This window comes from Hipposideros armiger, unplaced genomic scaffold (assembly GCF_001890085.2).
Source record: "Hipposideros armiger isolate ML-2016 unplaced genomic scaffold, ASM189008v1 scaffold_610, whole genome shotgun sequence".
Lineage (NCBI taxonomy): Eukaryota > Metazoa > Chordata > Mammalia > Chiroptera > Hipposideridae > Hipposideros > Hipposideros armiger.
The window spans coordinates 494104-518500 of record NW_017731960.1 but is presented as its reverse complement, the minus strand read 5'-3'; the positions used below and the strand labels follow the sequence as shown (position 1 = coordinate 518500).

The 24397-nt window shown below is 35.9% G+C and overlaps 1 protein-coding gene across 1 annotated transcript in view; it reads left to right on the top strand.

The window, feature by feature from the left end:
* Window positions 1-24397, top strand: part of CAPRIN2 (caprin family member 2) — a 48210-nt gene that overhangs the window by 5793 nt on the left and 18020 nt on the right. The window contains exons 4-13 of the mRNA XM_019624966.1: window positions 4909-4995; window positions 8981-9219; window positions 11431-11513; window positions 13512-13679; window positions 14767-14810; window positions 15837-16514; window positions 18953-19075; window positions 20269-20350; window positions 21417-21472; window positions 23852-23956. Of these exons, the coding sequence (XP_019480511.1) occupies window positions 4909-4995; window positions 8981-9219; window positions 11431-11513; window positions 13512-13679; window positions 14767-14810; window positions 15837-16514; window positions 18953-19075; window positions 20269-20350; window positions 21417-21472; window positions 23852-23956 (1665 nt within the window). The remainder of the gene's footprint in view (window positions 1-4908; window positions 4996-8980; window positions 9220-11430; window positions 11514-13511; window positions 13680-14766; window positions 14811-15836; window positions 16515-18952; window positions 19076-20268; window positions 20351-21416; window positions 21473-23851; window positions 23957-24397) is intronic.

The following is a 24397-nucleotide window of genomic DNA, read 5'->3' as shown; positions in this document are numbered from 1 at the left end:
ATATTATAAAAGATGCAGTATTTTTTCACCCTGTCCTTCCTCTGTTCAGTTCTCATCTTACAAAATAATGATTGCTAATAGATTCTTATATACCTGTCCAGTTTCTTTAAGCCTATATAAACAAATATTTTCCCTGCCTTCCCTCTTGCCATTTTCTATAAAATTTACCTTAACATAGATAATATGGGGGCCTTTATTTTTGCTTCTTCCTTTAAAAGAAAAATAGACTTTAGTTTTTGAGCAGTTATCCGTTCATAGCAAAACAGAGCAGAAAGTATAGAGAGTTCCCGTGTATCCCCTGACCCCATATATGCACTGCCTTCTCCATTATCACTCAAAGTCCATAGCTTACGTTAGGGTTCATTCTTGGTGTTGTACACTCTATGGGTTTGGACAAAGATATGCTGACATGTATCTACCATTATAGTATCATACAAAGTATTTCCACTGCCCTAAAAATTCTCTGTGCTCCACCTATTCATCCACCCCTTCTTTTTTAAATATTATTTCAGTGTTTTAGTGTTTCCATAATGCATGGTCTTTAAAGTTTGGTTGAATTGTGCTGTGAAACTATCTGGGCCTGCTTTTTTTTTTTTGTGGGGGTGTTGGAGTTCTTTGAAAATATTCTCTACTTCTTTCCTTTGGAAATTTATATGTATAGGTTTCTTTTTATTTTTTTGGAGTCAACTTTTCAAAAATTTTCCTTGAAATTCACTTATTTCATCCCATTTAAAAAAATTATTTGCACATATTGGGTCAAAATAATTTTTTATAGATGTCTGTTTCTGTGTTACTTTCTGCTTATTTCTAATTTTGTGTGGTACAGTTCCTCAGTTTACTCTTAAGTTAGCTAATGGTTTTTTTTGTTTCAATTTAAGCCAGCTTTTGGATTTATTTTATTTTTTTCTCTTATTTTTCTGCTTTTCTTTGGTCTATGCTTCATTTTCTAACTTTGAGTTGAGTGCTCAATTCATTTGTTTCCCTTTTTTCCCACTGATATGTATTTAAGGCTGTGACTTTTTCTTTAGGCATTGCTTTAACTGTAGGTGTGATACTGTATTTTCAATATTTTTGGCTAGAAATTTTGTAATTTCAGTTTGTAATTCCTCTCTAACCCAATGGATATTTGTAATATTGTAAATAAAGCTTTCTGTGACCTGCATGGTTAGTGTAACCTCTTTTAGTACTAACCGTTAAGTAACCTGTCAAGACAAACCTATAGACTACCATAGACTACCAAGATTTCACTAAGATTGCAAACATAAATCTAGATTTCTCCTTTTAAATAGTAAGGAAATGTCTTAATGATGTTCTTTAGGGTTCCATTTGTAACTTTAATATCTATTTTGGTTGTTATCTGGATTTGAAATGGACAACCGAGATTTCAGGTAAGTGCTTGAGCAAAAGGCAAGGGGCATGTGATGCTTTCGGCTCCACTGAAATTTTTATTGCTCAAGAATTAGCATTTGGTGCCCATCCATTGTTGCTAAACTCTGACAGATTTGTAGTTAAAAAAAATCACATTTTTGTATGAAGAATGTTTTGGAGATGGTAAGTATGGATGTAAGGAGACTAGATAAGAGTTGGCTGTAGTCTAGGGCAGGTTATGGGAGCTGGTACTTAGGGAGTGGAGAGGGATTTGAGTAAAGTAGCGGGATTTAAGACATAAGATCAACATAGCTTGGTAACTGGATGTAGTTACCAAGGATGTAGTTAGAGGGAAGAAGAGTGGTTTCCAGGTTTCTGGCTTGAACAGTTGGATAGATGGCAAAATCATTTATTGGTCTTGGAAGCACTGGGGGTGAAGAAGTTTTTGGGAAGGTGGGATACAGTGCTTGATTTTGGATTTTAATGTGTCTGTGAAACATTTGGTGAGTCTAGTAAGTATTTAAGATCCAGGCCTGGAGCAGAAAGAGGTTTGGTTTACAGAGAAGTTTTACATCCCTGTGAGGATGTATCTTTGAGGATGGGTCTTCAAAACATTGTTTCATTCAATGTCGTTTCATTGTAACGTTGATGAGGAAAAAAAAATTAATTCATGGCCAGGGCCACTGCCTGTGTGGAGTTTAAATGTTCTCCCTGTGTCTGTGTGGGTTTTTTCTGGGACTTCAGTTTCTCTCACATCCCAGAGATGTGCACGTAAAGTAAATTGGCATGTCCACACTGTCCCAGTCTGAGTGGGTGTGGGTGTGGGTGTGCCCTGCAATGCAAGGGCATCCTGGCCAGAGTTGGTTCCTGCCTGGCACCCTGAGCTGCCGGGATAGGCTGCAGCCACCTGGACCCTGAGCTGGAATAAGCAGGTTGGAAAATCATCATCTTACTTGTTTTTATTCATCTTTCTTCATTGTATGTGTAGCTCACATTTATTTCAGTATTTTATATTAGAAGTGTTTCGCGTCTTTATTTAGACGTTTGGTGATGTTTTTGTGGTCAGAAATATGCTGTAGGAACTTGTTTATATCAATTAACCTGTGGGAAATTCATTTCATTACACGTTGTTGCTCTTAAAGTCGCAGTTTCTAAGAACCTATTGACGATGTTAAGTGAAGACTTATGTACTATGGTTATATTTGCACATGCTTGGTTCTGTAGTTGGAAGGCCTCTTTCTACCTTTTTGTTATGAAATCTATGTTTCAAACAAAATGTTGCATATAAGTTATAATACATAATAAGGCAAGCATCAGAACCCACCACTTAACTCAAATAGTACATTACAAACGCTGTCAAAGCTCCTTCCCAGTACTTTCTCTTTCCTATAACTTGATCGTGAACTTTTTCCCCTCATTCCCTTGCTTTTATTTTAATAGCACTTGTTTGTTGCTCTTAAATCTGTTACAGTTGCTTTTTTGTATCTATAGTAAATGTTATACTATATATTCTGCAGTTTGCCTTTTTTTACTCACATTTAGGATTTTTATGTTGATGCAAGTAGCTCTGTTTCATTTGCTTTTCTCTTCTTTGTAGTCTGTAAATGGATATTAGAGTTGCTTGCAGTTATTTTTTTGGTATTCTACTTTGCGCAATGTTATATGTGTTATTGAGACACAGGTGCAAGGTTTTTTCAGGTTATACACTTATAGTGAACTTCATAGGTAAAAATGCCAAACTGTTTTCCAAAGTTATTGTACCAGTTTAGGCTAATACTGTTAGTATAATACGTACGAGGAGTTCCTATTGCTCTTTAGTATTATCAGATTGCTGTTTAAAACAGCTTTATTGAGGTATCATATATGAAAGAAAATTAACCCATTGTAAGTGTAGAATTCCATGAGTTGTGGTAAATTTGTAGAGTTGTGCAGCTATCATAACAATCCAGTTTTAGAACATTTTCATAACCCCTCCCAGTTACAGTTTGTGCCCTTACTTGCTTTTGATTTCTATAAATTTGTCTTTTCTGGATATTTCATATAAAGTCTTCTTGCCTCTGGCTTTTTTGACTTGGCATTATGTTTTTGAGGTTCATTTGTGTTATAGCATGTATCAGTAATTTATTTCTTTTTATTGCTGATTAGTATTTCTTTGTATGGTTATACCACATTTTGTTTATCTGTTTACCAGTTGCTGGATATTTGGATTGTTTTTATTTGGGGCTATAATGAATAATGCTGCTATATACGTTTGCATACAAGTCTTTATGTGGACATATGTTTTCATTTCTTTTGGGCAGATACCTAGAAGTGGAATACTATACAATGTTAATTATGGAGGTTTTACAATACATCTTTATTTTGTTGGACATGTCCCCTACCTTGTTCTGTTTCATATTAGCCCTTTGTTCTTCCATATGGATTTGAATTAGTGTAAGTCCCATAAAATACCCACTCCTTCTCTAATTATCTACTTTGTTCATGTGTGAAACCTTAAAAAAAAAATTTGTCCCTTTAAATTTATAATATTTGTTAAAATCTTATTTAATTTTGTCTGTTATAGGTAATTGTTTACAAGTCTTTCCTACCATAGTATAAATGTCTGAAAGTTGATTCTCATGTTGCTACATGTGTAATATATTTGAGTAGTAAATAAACATTGACAAAAATCCTATTGGCTCAGGGCTCTTAAAACCCACAAGCGTCTCTGACCTTAGACTTTATATTGTAGATAGGAACTCAGCTCTATTATTATTATTATTATTATTATTATTATTGATTATTATTATTATTTCTTTATAGCTTTAAAAAAAAAGATTTTATTGGGGTATTGGGGGAGGGGAACAGTGTTGGGGAATTGGGGAAGGGGACCAGCCAAGTTGTTGTCCTTCAACCTTAGTTGTGGGGGGCGCCAGTTGCCACCTGGCTTCCCATTGGCAGCTCATGGCCTCTAAGCTCAAGGTGCTGTGTTCAGTCTTAGTTGTGGGTGGGCGTAGCCACCATCCCATGTGGGAGTCAAACCCAGAGTCCTTGTTGTTAACAGCACACGCTCTATCCACTGAGCCATCCAGGTGGCAGCTCAGCTCAAGGTGCCGAGTTCAGTCTTAGTTGCGGGTGGGCATAACCCACCATAGAACAGGCAATCTTGTTGTTACACCAGCTGAGCCATCCTGCCACCTGTTGGCAGCTCAGCAGCAGCTCAGCTCGGGCACAGCGTCACTGGCCCATGTGGGAATCGAACCAGCAGCCCCATTGCTCAGAGCCTGCGCTCTTAAGCCAACTCTTAACCAACTAAGCCACTGCCGGCCCCTATTATTATTATTATTATTATTATTACTCAGATTTCTAGTATAAAAATTGAATTTTTAAATTTAACTTTATATAATTTCTACTAAATACTCTTCCTACTTTTTTGAATATGTATAGTAAATGGCTAAACTCATAAAGTCTTAAATCTCCTCTTGTTTTTAAGGAGTGCTCTTTTGACATAGTTGTACTTAGGAGTTCACAGAATCGATGTTTTCTTATCCTGTTTGGTAGGAAGCAGTAGAGAAATATGAAGAAGTGCTACATAACTTAGAATTTGCCAAGGAGCTTCAGAAAACCTTTTCAGGACTGAGCCAAGAGGTGAGTGTGTTTTTTTGCTTTTCTTGAAACCAGTGTAACCATTGATCTTGAAGAAAATGTCAGGGTCTAATAATGGTGTTTGGTTAGCATCCATCTAATTCCTGCCAGTATTTTATTGTGGATGGGGGTTGAGGATAGGTATTCCAGAATTAGTGTTTTCAGATTTCTGGAGCCTCAAGAGAACACAAATGGTATCTGCGTATGAGACATTGTGAATAAAATATTAGTTATCTAAGTGTCTTACTTCTGTGTGGAATTACAGAAATCACTGAGAAGGGGATAAAAACTATTTTTATGGATGCATTTATTAAAGTTGTTTTGGGATATAGGCCTGTAAATTTACATACTATAGGCGTGTAAGTTTAGCATTGTTTAACATATTAGGAAACAGAATTGGTAGACTCTTCTTGAGACCATGGCAGTTATTACCAGGAAGATTTATGATTCATGTTAGAATTAGTCTGGCCTCACTGCTTGTTAGGTTCTCTATGTTGACAATTCAAACTTTTATCTCTGACAAATCTACTCAAGAATTAATATGAAGTCTTAACCATTCATTAATGAGGTATTCTTCACTGTTCCAGAATCTTAGTTAGAAGGCCCTTTTTCTTATTTTGAATTTGTTGGGGAGCAGCCATGGTCATTGGTTACACATTGCTTTCATGCTACAATGGCAGAGTTGATTCTTTTAAGGAGAGCGCAGCTCACAGTGGCCCATGCGGGGATCCAACCGGCAACCTTGGTGTTATCAGCACCACGCTCTAACCAGCTGAGCTAACTGGTCACCTTACGAGGCCCTTTAAAGGTCATGTTCTAACAGTTGAGGAGATTTTTTTATGAATTGATTTCTGGGGTGGGGATCATGTCTCATAAGATAGTCTCTTCTCCGTTGTGGATATTTTCTTCTTGTATGGTGAACTGAAATTCTCTTCTTTGGCTTCCTCTCTTTACCCACCCTCCAAAAAAGCCAAAGCATCATTTCTAGGCTGAAGATATCTACCGTCAAAATCCTTGTAATACAGTCCCGAGTTGCTCTCTTTTGGATGTCTGCCTTAATTAACTCTCAAACATAGTGTGTAAATCCAAAATAACCTAGTATAGAGCCACTACCTCTGTTTTCTGGACACTTCTGTTAATGCAAATCTGAGACGGTATTAGCTCTTTTTTTGTCAGCCAAAGCATATTTTAACTCATCTTAATGCATATAACACTTAATTTTTGTACTTTCTGTTAATTCCACAGTTGTTAAATATTTCTAGGCTATTTTAGATAATACTTTTAAGTCTATTTTTTTCTTGTATGATTGACTCTCCACACCCCCTCCCCTTCCTAATATCTTAAGTTTATTTAGTTTTGGTCCATTTCACTATGAAAAGATTTTTCATATCTTCCCTCTGTTTGGATAGTTGTAATACTTACTTAAAAAACTTTTTATAATACTTAAAAAAATTTTATTAACATTCTTTTCTCAAAGTTACCCTATCAAATTTATTTTTCCATTTATGTGTTTATTTTTTCAATGTATGATGTTTTTTCTTTTTTTTGAAACAAAAACAAAAACAAAAACAAAACCACTTTGCATGTGCCAGGAACCTATGAAAGTCCACTTGATTTTTACAGCGATCTAGGAATTTTTTTCAGAGAAGGAATCTGAGGCTCAGAACAAAAGGAACTTCTTCAAAGTGACATGGCCAATAAGTAGTAGAGTGAAGTAGGGCCCTAATGACTTTTCACTCCTAAAAACTGTGTTCTTTATACCGTGGACATGATATCTATCTATTTACATGTCCTTCCACTGTTAATAGTCTAGAGGGAGCTCACAACTCCACCAAGTTTTGTTATCTATGAGATTATTTTTTCTTATTTGTATTGTGGATTTAGTTTTACTTTAAGTGAGGTGCTAAAGTATTTTGGAGTGTGCCTTAATGAATCAAGATCCCAAAAGTCTTTCTTTTGTCAAAACTTTTCTGTGATAGCCAGTTTTGCAGATTGTGAAACATTTTCTTCTTTCCCTTCAAACTAAAGTTGGAAGCCTTCCTGTTCGGGTCAGCCACATCTCCCTTTATTTTCATGATATGAGTGCTATCATTGGTGGGGATGTAGCATTCTCTGTCATGGTTCAGAAAATAAAATTTATTATTTAATACTGTTGGTTGATAGTAGTTTATACATCATACCTTCCCTTTGTTTCCAAGCCAGTCCTCAACTGGAAGAAGAAAAGGAACTGTAACCTGACTTCTTAGTTTCCACATGCCTTCTTATTTGAGACTTGATTGATTCAACAAATATTTGAGGTCCTGTCATGTGTCAGGCTCTATGCTGGGCATACGATAGATTGGTGAACAGCAGAGATATAGTCCCTGTCATCATGGAGCTGAAACCTAAGGGGAAGATGCAGATAAATAAAAAGATAACCATTTAATGTAATAGATACTTGACTAGGGGAAGTTCAGAGTGGCATGAACCTATAAGAACACCTAATCCAACTTTGGGGGGTGGCTAAAGAGAGATCTGAGGTAATCATGTGATATAGCCCTGAGATGCCCTCAGCATCAATTCCCTTTCCATATCACATCGTGAAACTTCCCGAAAGCATCTTTTATTTAAAGACTTGCCACCTGTATACTCTTTCCTTCTCTCAAGAAAAAACTGAGAATCCTGTGGTTTTAATAAGTGTTATTGGTGTTAAGTCCACGTTGAGGTCTTGGAAAAGCTTTTCTGAGCCATTGCCATCCTGAAGAAAAGATCCTTTCTCACATAACCCTTCACCAGTCTGTTCCTCATTCTCAGAATTTTTGTCTTCACCCATTGTCTCATTGCTGGTAGTAGCACAAGTCGAATGTATTAACTTTCATTCATACCCCCTAGAAAGGAATTAATAATACCATAATGAATCTTTTTCCTGAGTCCCCTGTCCCCACATCTTCACCTATTAGGATCTATGAATATACACATCTCTTTTGTCGAGTCTTAAATACTGACACTATGTCAAAGTAATTTAACCCGTCTATAGAACGGTTTGTTTTCTTAATCTTCATACTTTGGAAGATATCCAATATGATGGAAACATTACAATCAGAAAAACAACTATGGGAAGAAAAGACTTTTTAGGTTTCTTAGTGGAAATAGATGATACTTTTTATTGTTTTGTTTCTTTTTTTTTTTTTTAAATGGGAAGCCATATCTGGGACCCATGGATTATGTCAGACTTTAAGGTATTATAGTTCTGGGCTTTAGAGTAGACTCAGGGCTGCTCAGTATACACACACATATTTATTTGAGGGAAAATTTATGTTTCACTAATTTTGCATGTGTTTTGTCAGGTAAACATTGGAAGATACATTCCCATCCAGACTGACAGACAATTATGAAAATATCTCTTAATTTTACTCTTAAAACAAACCTGTTTGCTGTGGTTGTTCTTGGGCATTACATTTGTAAGACATTTTATTTTTGTTTCGTTTTCAATTCCTTAGGCTTTATCCACTCTTTGGTGGTAGAAAACTGACCATTTTAGTTTATATATTTTTGCCCTGGGACATGAAATTTAAAAATACTCCAAAACTAAACTGAAGCATTTTCTTATTAACATACTAAAATCTTTGTTCTAAAATGGCTTGATACATAAATATGAAAAAGTAAAACCTTGGGATTAATATGGACATCACTGATTAATATTCATCAGTGATGAATGATAGCTATCATTCATCATGGTGATATAAGAGGTATTAGATACAGCCTGGAGTTGGGTGTCAGATATTTGGGCTCCTTTGGCTCTGATTACCTGAGACAAGCCAGTTTATTACTCAGTGACTTCTTTAGCTGAAAAAGGAAGCAGGGTTAATTGAATTTGTCAGTTTCACAGTCAGTGTTATATATATGAAATTTATCATCTCAACTCTTCGGCATTAGACATTTTTAGACTACAGATTGCTAATTGGGGTGGTGGAGAGTTGTCATCCCTAATTAGCATTTGTTTTAACAGCTACTTAAAGCCCAGAAGAAGGCCCAGAGAAGGGAGCACATGATAAAACTTGAAGCTGAGAAGAAAAAACTTCGCACTATTCTTCAAGTTCAGTATGTATTACAGAACTTGACACAGGAACATGTACAGAAAGACTTGAAAGAGGGCTTGAATGGTGCAGTGTATTTGCCTTTAAAAGAACTTGACTACCTCATTAAATTTTCAAAACTGACCTGCCCTGAAAGAAATGAAAGTCTGAGGTAAGCTAATGAAAATATTTTCCTGAAATAGAACACATAACACTTGAGCTTTTTTAGTTATATACATATGGTGCCAAAAAAATGTATACACATTTTAAGAAAGGAAAACTATTAAAATTTTAATACTTGATATATACTGATAACAAAAGATGAATACAAGTCACATTTGACTACTGCAATTACAAGAGGTGCTCAAAGTGGTTACCATCAGCATCCAGACACCTCTGATTATGGTGAACTACTGCTTGAGCAACAGTTGACCAAAGTGCTCACTTGCATACATGTTTCTGGCACCACCCCGTACACACACACACACACACACACACACACACACACATGATCGGACAGTTAAGTTCGTGAACTCGTCCTAGAAAAAGTGTTACATACTTCATTGCTGAATATCACTACTGTCAGCTTTGAAGTAATCCCCTTGGGAAGCTATGCACCAACACCAGCGCCTAGTCCAGCTTTCAAAGCAATTTTGGAACTTTTTCTGGAATGGCCATCAGAGCTGTTGTTGTATTACCCTTGATGTCCTGACTGTCATAAAAATGTCTTCCTTTCAATATTTCCTTTATCTTCTGGTGAAGAAAGAAGTCACTGGGGGCCAGATCAGGTGAGTAGGGAGGGCGTTCCAATACAATTATTTGTTTACTGGCTAAAAACTCCCTCACAGACAGTGCCATGTGAGCTGGTGCATTGTTGTGATGCAAGAGCCATGAATTGTTGGTGAAAAGTTCAGGTCATCTAACTTTTTTATGCAGCCTTTTCAGCACTTCCAAAAAGTAACTTGGTTAACTGTTTGTCCAGTTGGTACAAATTCATAATGAATAATCCCTCTGATACCAAAAAAAGGTTAACAACATCGTTGCAACAGTTCTCGAACTTAATTGTCAGACCTCATATATACATATACAAGTGTATGTGTATGTATCTCTCTCTCTATATATGTGTGTGTGTGTGGGTATATATATATATATATATATGCACATATATACATATATATATATATGCACATATATACATATATATATATATATACATATATACATATATTTATTTAGTAGTTAAGAAAACATTAGTTTGATTCAGAATGTTGGTCAGCCTAGATTCTGATTAGGTTGGTAGACTATCTAGGAGGAAAGTGAATTTGAATGACCTCATTAACATAATTTATTGTAATGCTAATTTAAAAAAATGCCTGGTCATCACGTTTTAACCTTAAGTATTAACCATAATACTAATTATATATATTAAATTTTTTTTTTGTAATTATTTCAGACTGTTATATTAACAGAGAGCCTTTGCCTTCTTAATTACTGCTGTACGTAGGTAGAGGTAAACAAAATTGAACTTGGCCAGTTTCATTAAAATTTTGAAGTGAGAATTATTTGGTGTTCTTCGTGTGCTTTAAATAAATACTGAGAAAGAAATCTGATAATTTAAAATACAAAACCAGCAAATTGAAGGCTAATCAATTTTTTTCTCCTACAGCTATCCATTTGCTATTTTCGTTTTGATGGAATAAATCAGCTACTGAACAGATCTCTATGCTTTTGCTGTGTTTAGATATGCGTAGTTTATTAGTGTTGTGTCTGTTAGCCATGCTAAAGTGCGCATGCGTGTACACACACACACACACACACACACACACACACACACACACACGCGCACATTCTGATAGTCTACTCCATTCCTATTCTGATAACCTACTCCATCATCATTACCTATTTGGTGTCTTCCTTCTCCTGTTTCACATTAGTGGATTCAGGGAGTGTAGCTTACTTGAATATGTGAAATGTAAGTGAAACGTAACTAGAAAAATAAGCTGCTCTCTTTGAAGTCAAATGCAGTTCTTAATATTTTCATTCCACTCTTTCATCTAGGACATATGCTTGATAATAAGTGATACTGCATTGACAGCTTTAAGCTCTTTTTGGTTTATTCCTTAATAGCTGTTTTTTTGTAAAATATTTATTTTAGTTGTTTTGAGGAAAAATGCTTACATTTGAAATCCATAAATGGATAGTCATCTTCTAGAAAATTTTAATTTTTAATTTCCAAAGCATAAAAAGACAACATTTAGTGTCTTAACTGTTCATGGGTTATATTGTATAAATTGTACCATGATATATATAAAATACTATATACTGTATATATCCATTTATATGTATGCCTCTAACGCCACTTTGTTCTGCTTTTCCTTGTCAGTGTTGAAGACCAGATGGAGCAGTCATCCTTGTACTTTTGGGACCTTTTGGAAGGTAGTGAGAAAGCAGTGGTAGGAACGACATGTGAGTTTTCTCTACTCTGAACTTAGGCAGTAAATACTACACTTTATGTCTGGAAGTTTAGAATGATCCTGAGGCCTGAAACTGTGTCAGTGCATTGGAACTTACATGTCTGACAATACTATATTCATTGAGAGAATGATCTCTTTGTTTAGTTCTATTAAAAACACCTGTTATATAACTGCCCTCATTAAAATGGAACCTAGGGAGAGTTGTGAAGTGGAAAGTCACTATGATTTAGGAACCAGAGCTAGCTTCAACACTAGCTTGACCATTTGGGGGTCCAGTTCTCTATTCTGCATAGTTGTACCTGTTCTATTTAAGAATCTTACATCCACGTATTGCTAGTATCAAGGCTTATCGACCAGATCTGCCTAAGAAATGGCTTGGCTACATGTTGAAGCATTGTTGTCAGTTGATCTGGAAATGAGCTGGAGAGAAAGAGTTCCTTTGGCTTCCTAAGTAGACTTTGGTCAAATAACCAACTACAAATGGCCAGACATAGTTTTGTGTACTAGCTTAGGATAATGAAAACTCACTTGAAGTTACTTTTTGTTAATAGTGATTGCTTCCTGTTTAAAAATAGCTAAGTATGTGTAACAATCTCAAAATTTCTACGTCCTTTCAAGTTTAAATCACGGAAATTTATCTCTTGGTTCAAATGCAAAATGATGCAAATATTTTGGAAAACAGTTTGTCAGTTGCTTATGAAATTAAGTGTACACTTACTAGATGACCAAGCAATTATACTTCTAATACCCAAGAGAATTGAAAATGTATGTTCACATAAATATTTATACATGAATGTTCATACCACCGTTATTCATAATAGCCCCAAACTGAACACAGCCCAAATGTACATCAACTGATAATTGATAAACAAAACGTAGTATATCCATACAGTGAAATCTACTCAGCAATTAAAAAAACGGAATGAAGGATCCATCCATTCAATGACATGGATGGATCTTAGAATAATTAGGCTGAGTGAAAGAAGCTAGACAAAAAATGAGTACATTTTGTTTGATTCCATTTACATGAAATTCTAGACAAGACATAATCAGAATGAAGGGACACACATCTTTTTGAGCTGATGAAAATGGTCTATATCATTGTTCTGGTGGAAGTAACACCAACAATAATACAACTATGCTGTGTTGTATGGGTGAATTTTGTGGTTTGTAAATTATACCTCAAAGTTTATTTTCTTAAAAAAAGACAAAATCTATGTCATAGTACTCCTATGAAAAGAATAATAGACCTAAATTAAGTATGGGAACTCTGCTTAATTGGGGAATTATATTTTTAGTGGATGTTAAAAATGAAATCGGCTTTAGACCTAATTATGGAGCACTGACTTTAATATTCTTTCAAGCTTTTTCTTGATCATCAAAGAGTGATATGCTAGGAGTGACATAAAATAGAACTCAAGAGTAAAGTCTTTTTTTATTATTATTACCTAGCAATTTGTTTTTATTAGTTTCAGGTGAAGAGTAAAGTCTTAATCATGGATTTTATAGTTTAAAAATCCTTGAGATTATCCAAGATAGGGTGTTCTAATGGCTATGTTTGGGGAACTTTGACTTCTCTAAAGCCTTAATTACTTGGGGAAGATAGATTAATTGCTAGTTGTGATGTCTTTGGAGCATATGGAAAATAAGCCTTTTCTCTCAGCTCAGGGAGCATATTAGAGGCTTTGATTAGGGTCTCTGATTTTTAGTCATTTTTTAAATAGTGGAAATGGAAGCCCAGAGAAACTTAAGTGACTTGCTAAACTTTGGGATTCTGATCTTTAAAATTTATACTGATTCAGCATGATATAAAGATGGAGTGCATATTTACTTTTCATGGTATTGGCCAACTCTTTGAATCCCCTCTAATATAGAATGTTATAATGATATACTATAATTGGGATAAAATTATATTAGGATTTCTGTTCCAAATAATTTTCTGTGAACTATTGGGTTATATGATAACTAAGTCTTAATCACTCTTTCTTAGACAAACATGTGAAGGATCTGCTGTCTAAATTGCTGAACTCAGGCTATTTTGAAAGTATCCCAGTTCCAAAACATACTAAGGAAAAAGAATTATTATTGGAGGAAGAAATTCTAATAAAATCAGAGAAGAAAAAACAGTTATTGAAGAATGAATCTGTCGAAGAGCCAGGTTTGTGGTGATATCTGAAATTCTTTATAGTGGCTGCATTTTTATCACCTCACAAAATGAGTCAAATCAATGTGAAATGATTGCCTTATTTTAATTTGTTAGTTTCTACATGCATGGAAATCTTTACTTGCTGCAGGATAAGCCTATGTTTAAAAAACATCTCTAGGCTTTATTACCACGATTTATCTTGAATTAAAAGTGAACCTTAACAGAAACATTAGGTTATATACTTTGTTACAAGAGAGTACTGTACACTGTTAAAATGAGGCATTTATGGAGTTTGAATGAGCCTCTTTGTAAAACTACTAGTAGGATACTTACATTTAAAATTGTTTAAGATGTAAGTTATAGTAGAATCCAATACTGCAGTAGAACAAGAATGTAAATAATCTAAGATTAACATACTGATGCAGGGGAAAAAATTGCAAAAGTAAATATATTTCCAGTAAAGGAAATATACTCTTCAAAATTCCACTTTTCTTGGGGAAGAAATACTTTGAGTAAATGACACTTTTAGTTTAGTTTGTTGAGGCTGGATTTATTTAAGAAATATAACTTGTAAAGAGGTAGTCCAGGCTGGGTTCTGGTAGCCACTAGCAAGATTCAAGTTATATCTCCTATTCATTTCCTCTTCGTTTTTAATACTAAGTCCAGTGCTTCAGTATCTTCACTCCCTTCACCTCCTCCCGACTTAAAACTGGCTGTAGGAGGCCTCTAAGAGCTGTATTTCCAGCTGAGATGACTAATTTTTACCCCATAGGATTGGGACTGTAATTCCAATTTGAAAGAAGCCGAGTTTGTGGGCAAGAAGAGGTAGTCTTGTTTTCAATCAGAAATCAGTTTTTAACTGCAACTTGACTTTTAAAAAGTATCTTATATGAAGAGAGCTAGGAGCTTCAACTAGTCTCAGACCATATGCTTTTGACCAGCAAGCAACAGTGAGAATGGCTCCTGCTATGAATATAATTGTACTATTCTTTTTCTGTTATTCTTCTGAAATATGTTGCTGGAATAAATTATAGTTGTAATCAGTCTGAAAATGTACAGTTTACCTAGTATTCATTCAATATTCCATTTATCTTCCCAGAGTCTCTTATGGAACATGCACAGCCAGAGATACAACCACAAGAGGTAAGGTGCTGAAAGGTAATTTGCTGGTTTTGGGTTTTGAGACTTGTGTATAGTGTTGTGGTTAGGAGTCGGTACTCTGGTCCTAGACCACTTAAGCTTGGATCCTGGCTCTGCACCTTACTAGCTTAGTGACTTGGGGCAAGATATGTAGCCCAGCTGTGTCTGTTATCCTCATACATAAGGTGGGGGTAATAATGCCCGCCTTGTGTGGTTCTTGTGGGGAGTAAAGGAGATAAATTCTGAATCACTTAGAGTTCAGCCTGGCACACAATAGCTGCTCACATTAGCTGTTATTGTTGTTTTGGGCCCTTGTGTTAGAACATAAAGATGGGCTGGATTTTGCTCTTTCCAAAATTTACTCACATTAGTAATAGAAGAGGGTATCTGTTCTTTTTCTGAAATGACGATGAAATTCATAGAGGCTGAAAAGAATGGAAGAGGCAAAATCACAGTATTGTTTGATATAGCATAATGGAAATTTTAAAAAAAAGCTGGTAACTCAGGACACATAGGCAGAAGGTTAAACAATATACCTTTGTGTAGTTGAACTATCTTAATGTTTAATTGAGTCAGGTGGGTAGTCAGAAATACAAACTTCGCTACTTCAAAAGTAGCAATCTGTATTTGACTCACCTAAGACTGCTAAGAGCTGCACATCATGGTGCCATCTTTGCTGAATTCAGGCTCTTTTATCAAGATTATTCTGCCTCTACCAGTCAAATATAGATCGCAACTTTTGAAATATCAAAGTTTGTGTTTCTGTTAATTGAAGGAGAAGGAGTGGACAAAAAAGTAGGACAGTCTTTTCAAGTAGGATAAGGACAGAAGTCTTCTGTTAGCTCGATGGCTCAGACCAGTGGACATGGGAATACTATTGGGTTGTCAGAAAAGTCATGACGCATTTTTGCAATGAAAAACATAAAAAATATGTCATGACTTTTCCAACAACCCAATAATAGATTTCAGTATTCCCCTCAAGGTCTTCTGCAAATTTTGTGACTCAAGCACACTTTTTCTCTGGTCTAGTTTCTTAACAGACGGTACATGACAGAAGTAGATTATTCAAGCAAACAAGATGAAGAGCAACCTTGGGAAGCAGATTATGGAAGAAAACCAAATCTCCCCAAATGTTGGGATCTGCTTACTGAACCAGATGGTGAGGAGAAGGAACAGGAATCCTTCAAGTCCTGGGAGTCTCCTGCTAAGCACCAGGAGCTAGCAAAGCCTTCCGTTTCCTTAGAACAGAGGAAACAAGAGATTCCGAAGCTCAGATGCACTCTGCAGGAAGTACAGAATCAGCAGGACGTCTCCAAACCCAAGCCAACTCCTGGCCAGTGGAAGCAAGATGCTTCTAAATCCAAAGTAGGATACATTCAAGAGAAACCGAAAAAACAGGAGACACCAAAGCCTTGGCCAGTTCAGCGGCAGAAAGAACAGGATCCAAAGAAGCAAACCCCAAAGTCTTGGACACCTTCTCTGCAGAGTGAACAGGATGTCTCCAAATCGTGGACCACTCCCCTGGATAAAGAGCAGGATTCAAGACAGCCAGATGCTTCCAAATCCTGGGAAAACAATGTTGAGAATCAGAAACACTCTTTAGCACCACAGCCACAGGTTTCTCCAAAGTCCTGGGGGGTAGCTGCAGCAAGCCTCCTACCAAATGACCAGCTGCTACCCAGGAAGTTTAACACAGAACCCAAAGATGTGAGTTGATCTGTATCAGTCTGCTTCTGTCTGTGTTGGCTTAAATAAGAAGTTGTGGTAATGATAACTTTTTAGTTTTCTTAAAAAAAAATCAACAAAACCCATGTTATATTAATGTATACAGTATTTCACTTAACTCTACAATGCATAATTTATTGTTTCCCCTTGAAAATTGGAAGTAGACCCAGTCTGTCTTTGGAGCCTGACCTGAGATTCAGTTTCCACAGTGAGAAAAGACTGTTAATGCCAAAACTTTAATGACATGCTATGACATCAAAAAAGTGGGTAGCTGAGACAAGACAACAGTGTGCACAAGTGAGAAATGTACATGCATGTCACAGGGTAGGAGACTTGTTATACTATAGTTCAGTTGTTTTCTTCCACTTGGCGCGTGGGTGACTTTTTCTGACAGAAGTTACACTTTTCTGGATTCTCTTCTCTTTCACTCACTTGTAGTCACTCATTAGCTGGTACTCTTTGAAGAAGACATGGTGGTTGCAAATATTCCAGCAGCTGGGGAAGGACCTGAATTAGTTCTCCATTTCTGTTTCAAAATAAGAATTTTCTGGATATGGAAACTATAGGTATTAAATATTCTGGAATTAGGCTTTGGAGTATGATATTTAGTTCAATTGTAAGGCCTTATTCTGTTAATGATAACCTATTTCAGGAAGATAAGAAGGCTTATAACGAATAATGCTTGTACAATGCTAGTTAGTGTTGCCTTTTATTAAATTATACTCCATGTACCACTGTTTAAATGCAAACTTGTTACCACTTGGCTGAGCAATGTGAACTTTTTATCCTCCCAGTGTTCTCCATTTCTGTTTAGTTCCTGGCACTTCCAAGCCATTTTAGCCAAAGGTTTTCTGATAAACCTTTAGTCCTCTAACAGTGTGAAAAACATTTTGCTTGGGAAAATCAAAACATTGCATTTTATAAATAAATTACCCTACCTCAGTCTACCTAACGGGAAGAGAATTTTAGAGTTACCTGTCTCCCTTTGCTGTCCTTTCTTCCTCGTTTCCTCAAGTGCTAATATTAATTTTAGCTTCTTCCTGACCTTACAGAAGATTAATAGCTTTATTTCATTAACCAGATATCATCCAAAAGTAATTGTACTATATCAACTATTTTGAGAAACATTTTAAAAACCTCAATTTTATACCTCAGTAAAGCTGTTTTTTAAAAAAAACCAACCCAATTTAAAGTTGCACTAGGTGTAACAATGCCAAGCCATTGCCATGCCAGAATATTGACACCGTACGATTTGTTGAATAATTTGAAGCCCGGGGTGCTTAGTTGGAAAGGTCAGAACTCATATTTAATTTGCTTTTATGGCACAGACAGCATTATATTGAAGTTGCAAGGTCTTTCAATGACAGAGAACACTTCTCTGTATAATACAGCATCTGTCTCTCTGTCTTGCAGTCTCAGCTGCCTGGAACATGAGTAAGTACAGGCAAGGGCAAAATAGAGTTCAGAGCCAAAAGACTAGGTTAATCTCTAAAGCTTGTACTTGTCTCCTAAAAGAGCCTTTCATATATTTGCATAGGGTCTGTTAACTCTTATATGACACTTTTGACAAACTTAGCTGTGTGATTTCCAAATGAATTAAAAGGTGGAGAAGAGGTGCTGGTAGGGAGAGGCACGCTGACAGCTGTAAGAAGTAACTATAAACATTAGGTCTAATTCAGGGTGTGCAGCAATCTGAAGCAATTTAGCAGGAGTGCTAACCAACTTATAAACACCAATAGCCCCTTGAAGTGTACTTACTTTATAAAAAAATTCAATAGTGTTTTTCCTCAATTCTAGGATGTACAGTAAAACCTTGGATTGCGACTAATGTGGTTTGCAAGTGTTCTGCAAGACGAGCAAACATTTCCAGTACATTTTAATGTGGTTAATGAGTGATGTCTTGCAGTAAGAGTAGTTTGTTTCTGGAACTATGCTCACAAACCAAGGTATTACTGTATATGTATACATTCTTACATCTGAATGTTTCTGAAATCAGATACATCTCAAAAATAGGATACATATTTAATATGGTAGTAGTAATTTTTTTCCATAGAAAAAAAAATCGTTGGTATGTCTTGTAGTCAGTGGCATCTTACCCAAGAGGACAGATGGTAACTGATGTCTGTAATGAAGGAACTTCCTATCAAGGAAGTCCTGTTATTCTGGGTCTTCCCTTAAAAAAGAGGATACTTTAGAAAGATTTCCATTCAAGTTGTTCTGAAGGGGGAAAAAGTGTTTAAAGTTTGCTTAAATTTAGAAAAAAATGCATTTATGTGGAAATCCTTTACTTGAGATAAATCTGATAAATGAGCATTGCTGTGTATGTGGATTTCATTAAGAGGTGGTGACAAGCTCAGTGTCCTGAATTAGGCGATTGGACTTGAATTTTACTCTTACTACATGATGGGCTTATCTTGTAGGTGCCTAAGCCTATGCATCAGCCTGTAGGTTCTTTCTCTGCCCTTCCAAAGGATCCAGTATTGAGAAAAGAAAAACTGCAGGATTTGATGACCCAGATTCAAGGAACTTATAACTTTATGCAAGTATGCGTCATTATTAAATAAATCTTAAATTATATTCACGGGGTTACTAGCTTCTGTTCTGAAGCATTGTATTGAAGCTGTTAAGGGCACAGATTCTGATGTTCAGAAGAAGCACGAGTCCTGGCTCTGCCACTTCCTAGCTATGAGAGTTTGGGCAAGTTGTGTATCTCTCCCTTAGGTGCTTTTGAAAAATTAGGATAATATTTCCTATTCCTGTTTGTTGTAATAAAATGAATTAAGCATGTAAAAAGATTAAAGTGCTCAAATATTATTACTGCTTTAGATCATCAGTTGTTTCCACTCAGATTATGAGAACCTATGCTATGCTTGATATTCTGGTAGGTGCCATTGTGTACAGAATATCAGAAGACAGTTATCGTCTTTAAGGAGTTTTTATTCCAATTGTGCAAGATCATGAACTTGTGTTAAGTCAGAAGCTAAATGTTAAATTGTGCCATACAGACTCTTAACAGAATTTCAGAATAGTGGACTATTACTGAGGGATGAAGTAGATGAAGAAGATATTTTTGTGTAATGAAAAGATTTTGAGCTTCAGAATTAGCCCACATTTAAATCCCACGTCTGCCATTTAACAGCTGTATAATCTGTGGTAAGTTATTCAGCTTCCAACCCTCCACTTATTTATAAAATGAGGGCATTGCTTACCCCTACAGATTATTTGAAGAGAAATAAAAGAACTAAAATGATCACTACAAGTGTGTAGCTTAAGTACTTAAAATGTTGGGAACGTTTTTGGAAGAACTAAGGTAGGCAGATGGGAGAAGAGAATGACATTTCATCATGCAAGTGTTTAATAGCATGAGCTAGTTTAGTGGTTGAAATAATTAGACCTTCTCATTGGTTGGGTATAATAAAAATTACGGTTCAGTGTACTCTAGGATTAATGCTTATGTTTAAGACCTCAAGTCAGGAGTTTGCTTTTCTCAGTTATGCCTTAGGGTTACTATTATAGTTTTAACACTTGACACAACCTTATGATTTGACTGTTATTTTAGGTTTTTTTTTTAAACTCTTAATTTCTGCTTTTTTAAAGACTAAGTTATTAACCTCTTGGGATAGTTATTAGCTAGACTCCTATCTCTAATAAGCTATGGACAACATCATAAATAATGGTAATAGCTTTGAAATGAGTAATCTTTGTTTTTGCTCATTGTCCAAACTCTCGGCTTTAGGAATCGATCCTGGATTTTGACAAACCTTCAAGTGCAATTCCATCGTCACAGCCGCCTTCAGCTGCTCCGGGTAGCCCAGTAGGTGTGTAATCATGCTTATGACTTACAACAAACAGCTGTCTAGCAATTGTTTCTCTTACAAGTGATTTGACTCCAGATAGCTTAAGGGTTAAACTATGTCTATGTGTTAATTTATTCTACATGTATCCATATGTTATCAGAGTTAAATATGGGTAAATTACCATTAGGATAGTAGTGTACTTAACTGACCTGTTTGAGTTTAGAGAAAGTCTCCAGATGGGTGAAAGTTTTTGCAATTTTTATGTTCATGAAGTGAATTCTAGCTAGAACTTGACTCGTTTCAACTCTATAAATTTTGTGTTGAGACTTTTGGATCTTGTCTATGAGTGGAATTACCTCAGCGATGCTTAGTATACCGAGGATCATAGTGATTAATGACTGAGCCTAGATTTGAATCTGGTCTGATACTTCAAACTTAAGCTGTTTGCTCTGTACTAGCTTTATCTCAGGGGTGGGGTGATGTAATCAGTCATAGTCCAGCTGTATACAAGCAGCATATGCCAGCTAGAAGATTATACAGTAATTCCTGGGCGAAGTAAGGAGAATAAAGAGAGTAATTAACAAAAGCAATAGACACTAAGAAGAAGAAACCAAACTGAAACTATGTAATTGAGAAGTATATTAATATACATGTTCAAAGAGGGAAAGAAGAAAAAAAACGGAGACAGATGATCCAGCTAAGACTTACTCTGAAACTTGAAATTTAAGTGTATCAGTTAATTACTATTCATGATAGCTCAGATTTTGTCTTCCAGATTACTATTACTAGTTATTTTTAAAGGTCCTATTTCTGTTCTTTTGGAAGCCTTGAAATGCTGCTTTTGCTTGTTTTACCTTCAAGTGTTATTAGGTATTGCAGATGGAACTGGTATCCTATTCTTCTACAGTCCTCTCTGATTCTTTTTAGAGCTCTAATGGCAAGTTCTTGATGGACTTGAGATTTAGTCGTTGCAGCTACTGCTTTTTTTGTGTGTGTGTGTGAAGTGTAAACTTCATTTCCCACCCAGTTGATATGTATAAATGTTTCTCCTCTTTTAGTAGCTTACTATTGATTTCACTCTCTGCAGCGTCTACAGAACAAAACCTATCCAGTCAAAGTGATTTTCTTCAAGAGCCATTACAGGTAACTTCTCCAAATTAATCTTTCATTTATGCTTCTTTGCTATTCAGGGAAGAAACTCTTGCTTTGGCAAGAATGATCAGACTTAATGATTCTAATATACCTAAGTTATTGAAAATGTTCTAAATGTCTAGTTTTTTAGATTAAGTACAACCAGTCCTCAAAACATTCCCTAACGACCATGGGGAAGACATATTATAATAGAGAAGGCCAGTTGACTTGAGTAAGGAAAGAGTATATCAGCATAGTAAAGGGTCTAAAGAAAGAAACTAATTTAATTTAACCCATCGTTAGCCAGCCCTCCCCTTCCCCCACACACATCATAGTTGACATTCTGAGGAACAAATTTTAACAAAATGCACTTAGAGATATAAAGGGACCAGATCACTGACTGAGCTCTCTAAATGCGACATTGCATTTCCATTAACAGTTAAGTTCAAGGTTTTTTAGTTTTCTAGTCATTACCTTTTAAAAAAACTTTCTTAGGATCTGTCTGAAAACCTTAATGGCAATTTTCTTGACAGTAGCTGCTTTGACAGTAGGTTAAGTATTTTGACCAGGTGGTTCAACAGTTGTTGCCTTCCCTTCCAAAAACTTCTCAGTAAATACTATTTGTTTACAGTGGTTTATATTTAGTTTGATAAGGCGTGGCTCAATTTTCAAAATGTATTTGTTGAGCAAGGTCCTTCACCCCACTCACTGCTATAACTAAAGAGATCCATTTTCTCTGTTCTAGCCATTAGGGTTCTATGTGAGACTTTCAACTGACAAATCAAAATTCTTTTTGAAAAGCCACTGGTCTGGTCTAGTTTATTAGTTCTCAGGGGCAGGCCTGTAGGATGGCTGCATCAGAATCATTTGGTCACTTTAATAAAAAATACATATTCTTAGATATCACCTTAGACCTATTAGATCAGAATTTCTAGGGGTGTTACCGAGTCAACTGTATTTTTAATAAGCTCCCTGGGTGAATTTGCACATCCGTTTTTTGGGAACCATTGGTCTCCAACATCATTTTTACTCCCCAATATGTAAAAGTATCTCCAGCTGGTTTACTTAAAGAGCAATAATTTGGAATGAAGAACTGCCATAATTTCTAAATAAATACTAGTGTAAAGAATGTGTCTTTATCTTTTTTGTTAAGTTAACCTTTTAACTAAAATTCAAGTCTTTAAAGTTTATCAGGTGGCTTGAGTTGCCTTAACTTTGGCATCTGTGAATCTTTCTGTAGCTAGAGAATTAGTTATGTCCCTACAGCAGCCAGTCCTACTTATTTTGGTCATTGTCTTATTATTTTAATGAGAAGGCCAGAAGAAAGGCCTGGTTTTAGAAACAATCCAATCTTATAATAGTGCTAATATTTTGGTCAGATCTAAATTATACCTATATATTTAGTTCTATAAAATCTCCTAAAGGATATCAACAATTGTTTTCCACAAGACCTTTTTTAAATTTGGTCCCCATCTCCTTCCCAAGAAGTGGTATATATCATGATAACCCCTTCTAGAAGATCACTGCAGCGTAACTGGTCAGATATTTGATTACCATTAGTTAGTTTCCAATTCACCTATTACTTGGGCTGCTGAGAACCACATCAAAGCATTTACATAAAAGGAGTGGATTCGCTGATACTTTAGACCTTGTGACTGCTAGATTTTTATGGGTCTTTCTATGTTATAGCTACTACCTGTTATACTATAAAATTCCTGCCCACTCAGTTTTGTATTGATTACAGTTGTAACAGCTTTAGTTCCTACTGTACTTTCTCCAGATTTTTATTTTACAAATATTACTAGCTTTAGTTTTTGGTTAGAGTTTTGGTGCCATTGTGATTTATATAGAGCTTATCCTTTTTTATAACTCTACCTACCTCTTTAAGATACTCAGCACACTTAGAGCGAAAGCATAGCTACTACGATCCCTGGCAGAGCTGTGCGTACGAGTTAAATGTGCCCTGAGCTCATCTTCCACTGAACTGCTACAGAGTGCCAGACTGAAAATCTAGCCCTAGTTTTCCAGGGCCAAGAATCTTGATAAGTGAAAATGGGATTAGATGTGTAGCTTTGGTGGCTCTGCCTGGAAAGGCACTGTAGCTGACTTGGGTTTGAATCTCAGCTCTGCCACTTCATTTTAGAATGATCTCGGGTAAATGACTTTACCTTCCTTTGCCTCTTTCTGATTGTCAGTACAATGGGGATAGCTGAATGTACCTTACAGGGTTCTTATTAGGATTAAGTATGTTAATATGTGTGATGTGTTTAGCATAGTGTTTGTCACTAGTCAGTGCTCACTAAGAGTAGCATATTAGAAAGCCCACAGCCCAAGAAATACCAAGTGAACAAAATGTGCCTTTCACAGTGTTTTATATCTTCCTGTGTCTAGGCTGCTGCTTCTCCAGTTACTTGTAGCTCAAATGCTTGCTTGGTAACAGCCGATCAGGGTTCCTCAGGATCTGACACAGAGTTTATGACCTCAAAGACTCTTGAGGTAATAAGAGACCATTTGTCTTAATTTCTTTTCATCTTAAAGAATAGCAGAATCAGCTTATCTTATGAATTACAGGCATGATCAGTTGAATGATTTATTTATACTTACTGATTAATGTATTGCTTTCTGTAGATGTGATCCTGGAACTCATACGGGTAACTTTATTGTGACTTTGCTATAATAAAAATAGGCTTAATAGTATATTGCCTTATCAGATACAATAAATATGTCCAAATTGCTAATGTCAAAAAAAATGAAAAGTTCTAGGTAGGATTAGGTCAAGTTTCTCACTATAAGAATTCTTTTTTAAGATTTTTATTGGGGAATTGAGGGGATGGGAACAGCGCTAGGGAATTGGGGGAAGGGGAACAGACAAGTTGCTGTTGTTTTGTTCTTCAGTCTAGTTGTGGAGGACGTTGCTTCACTGGCCCAAGTTGGCAC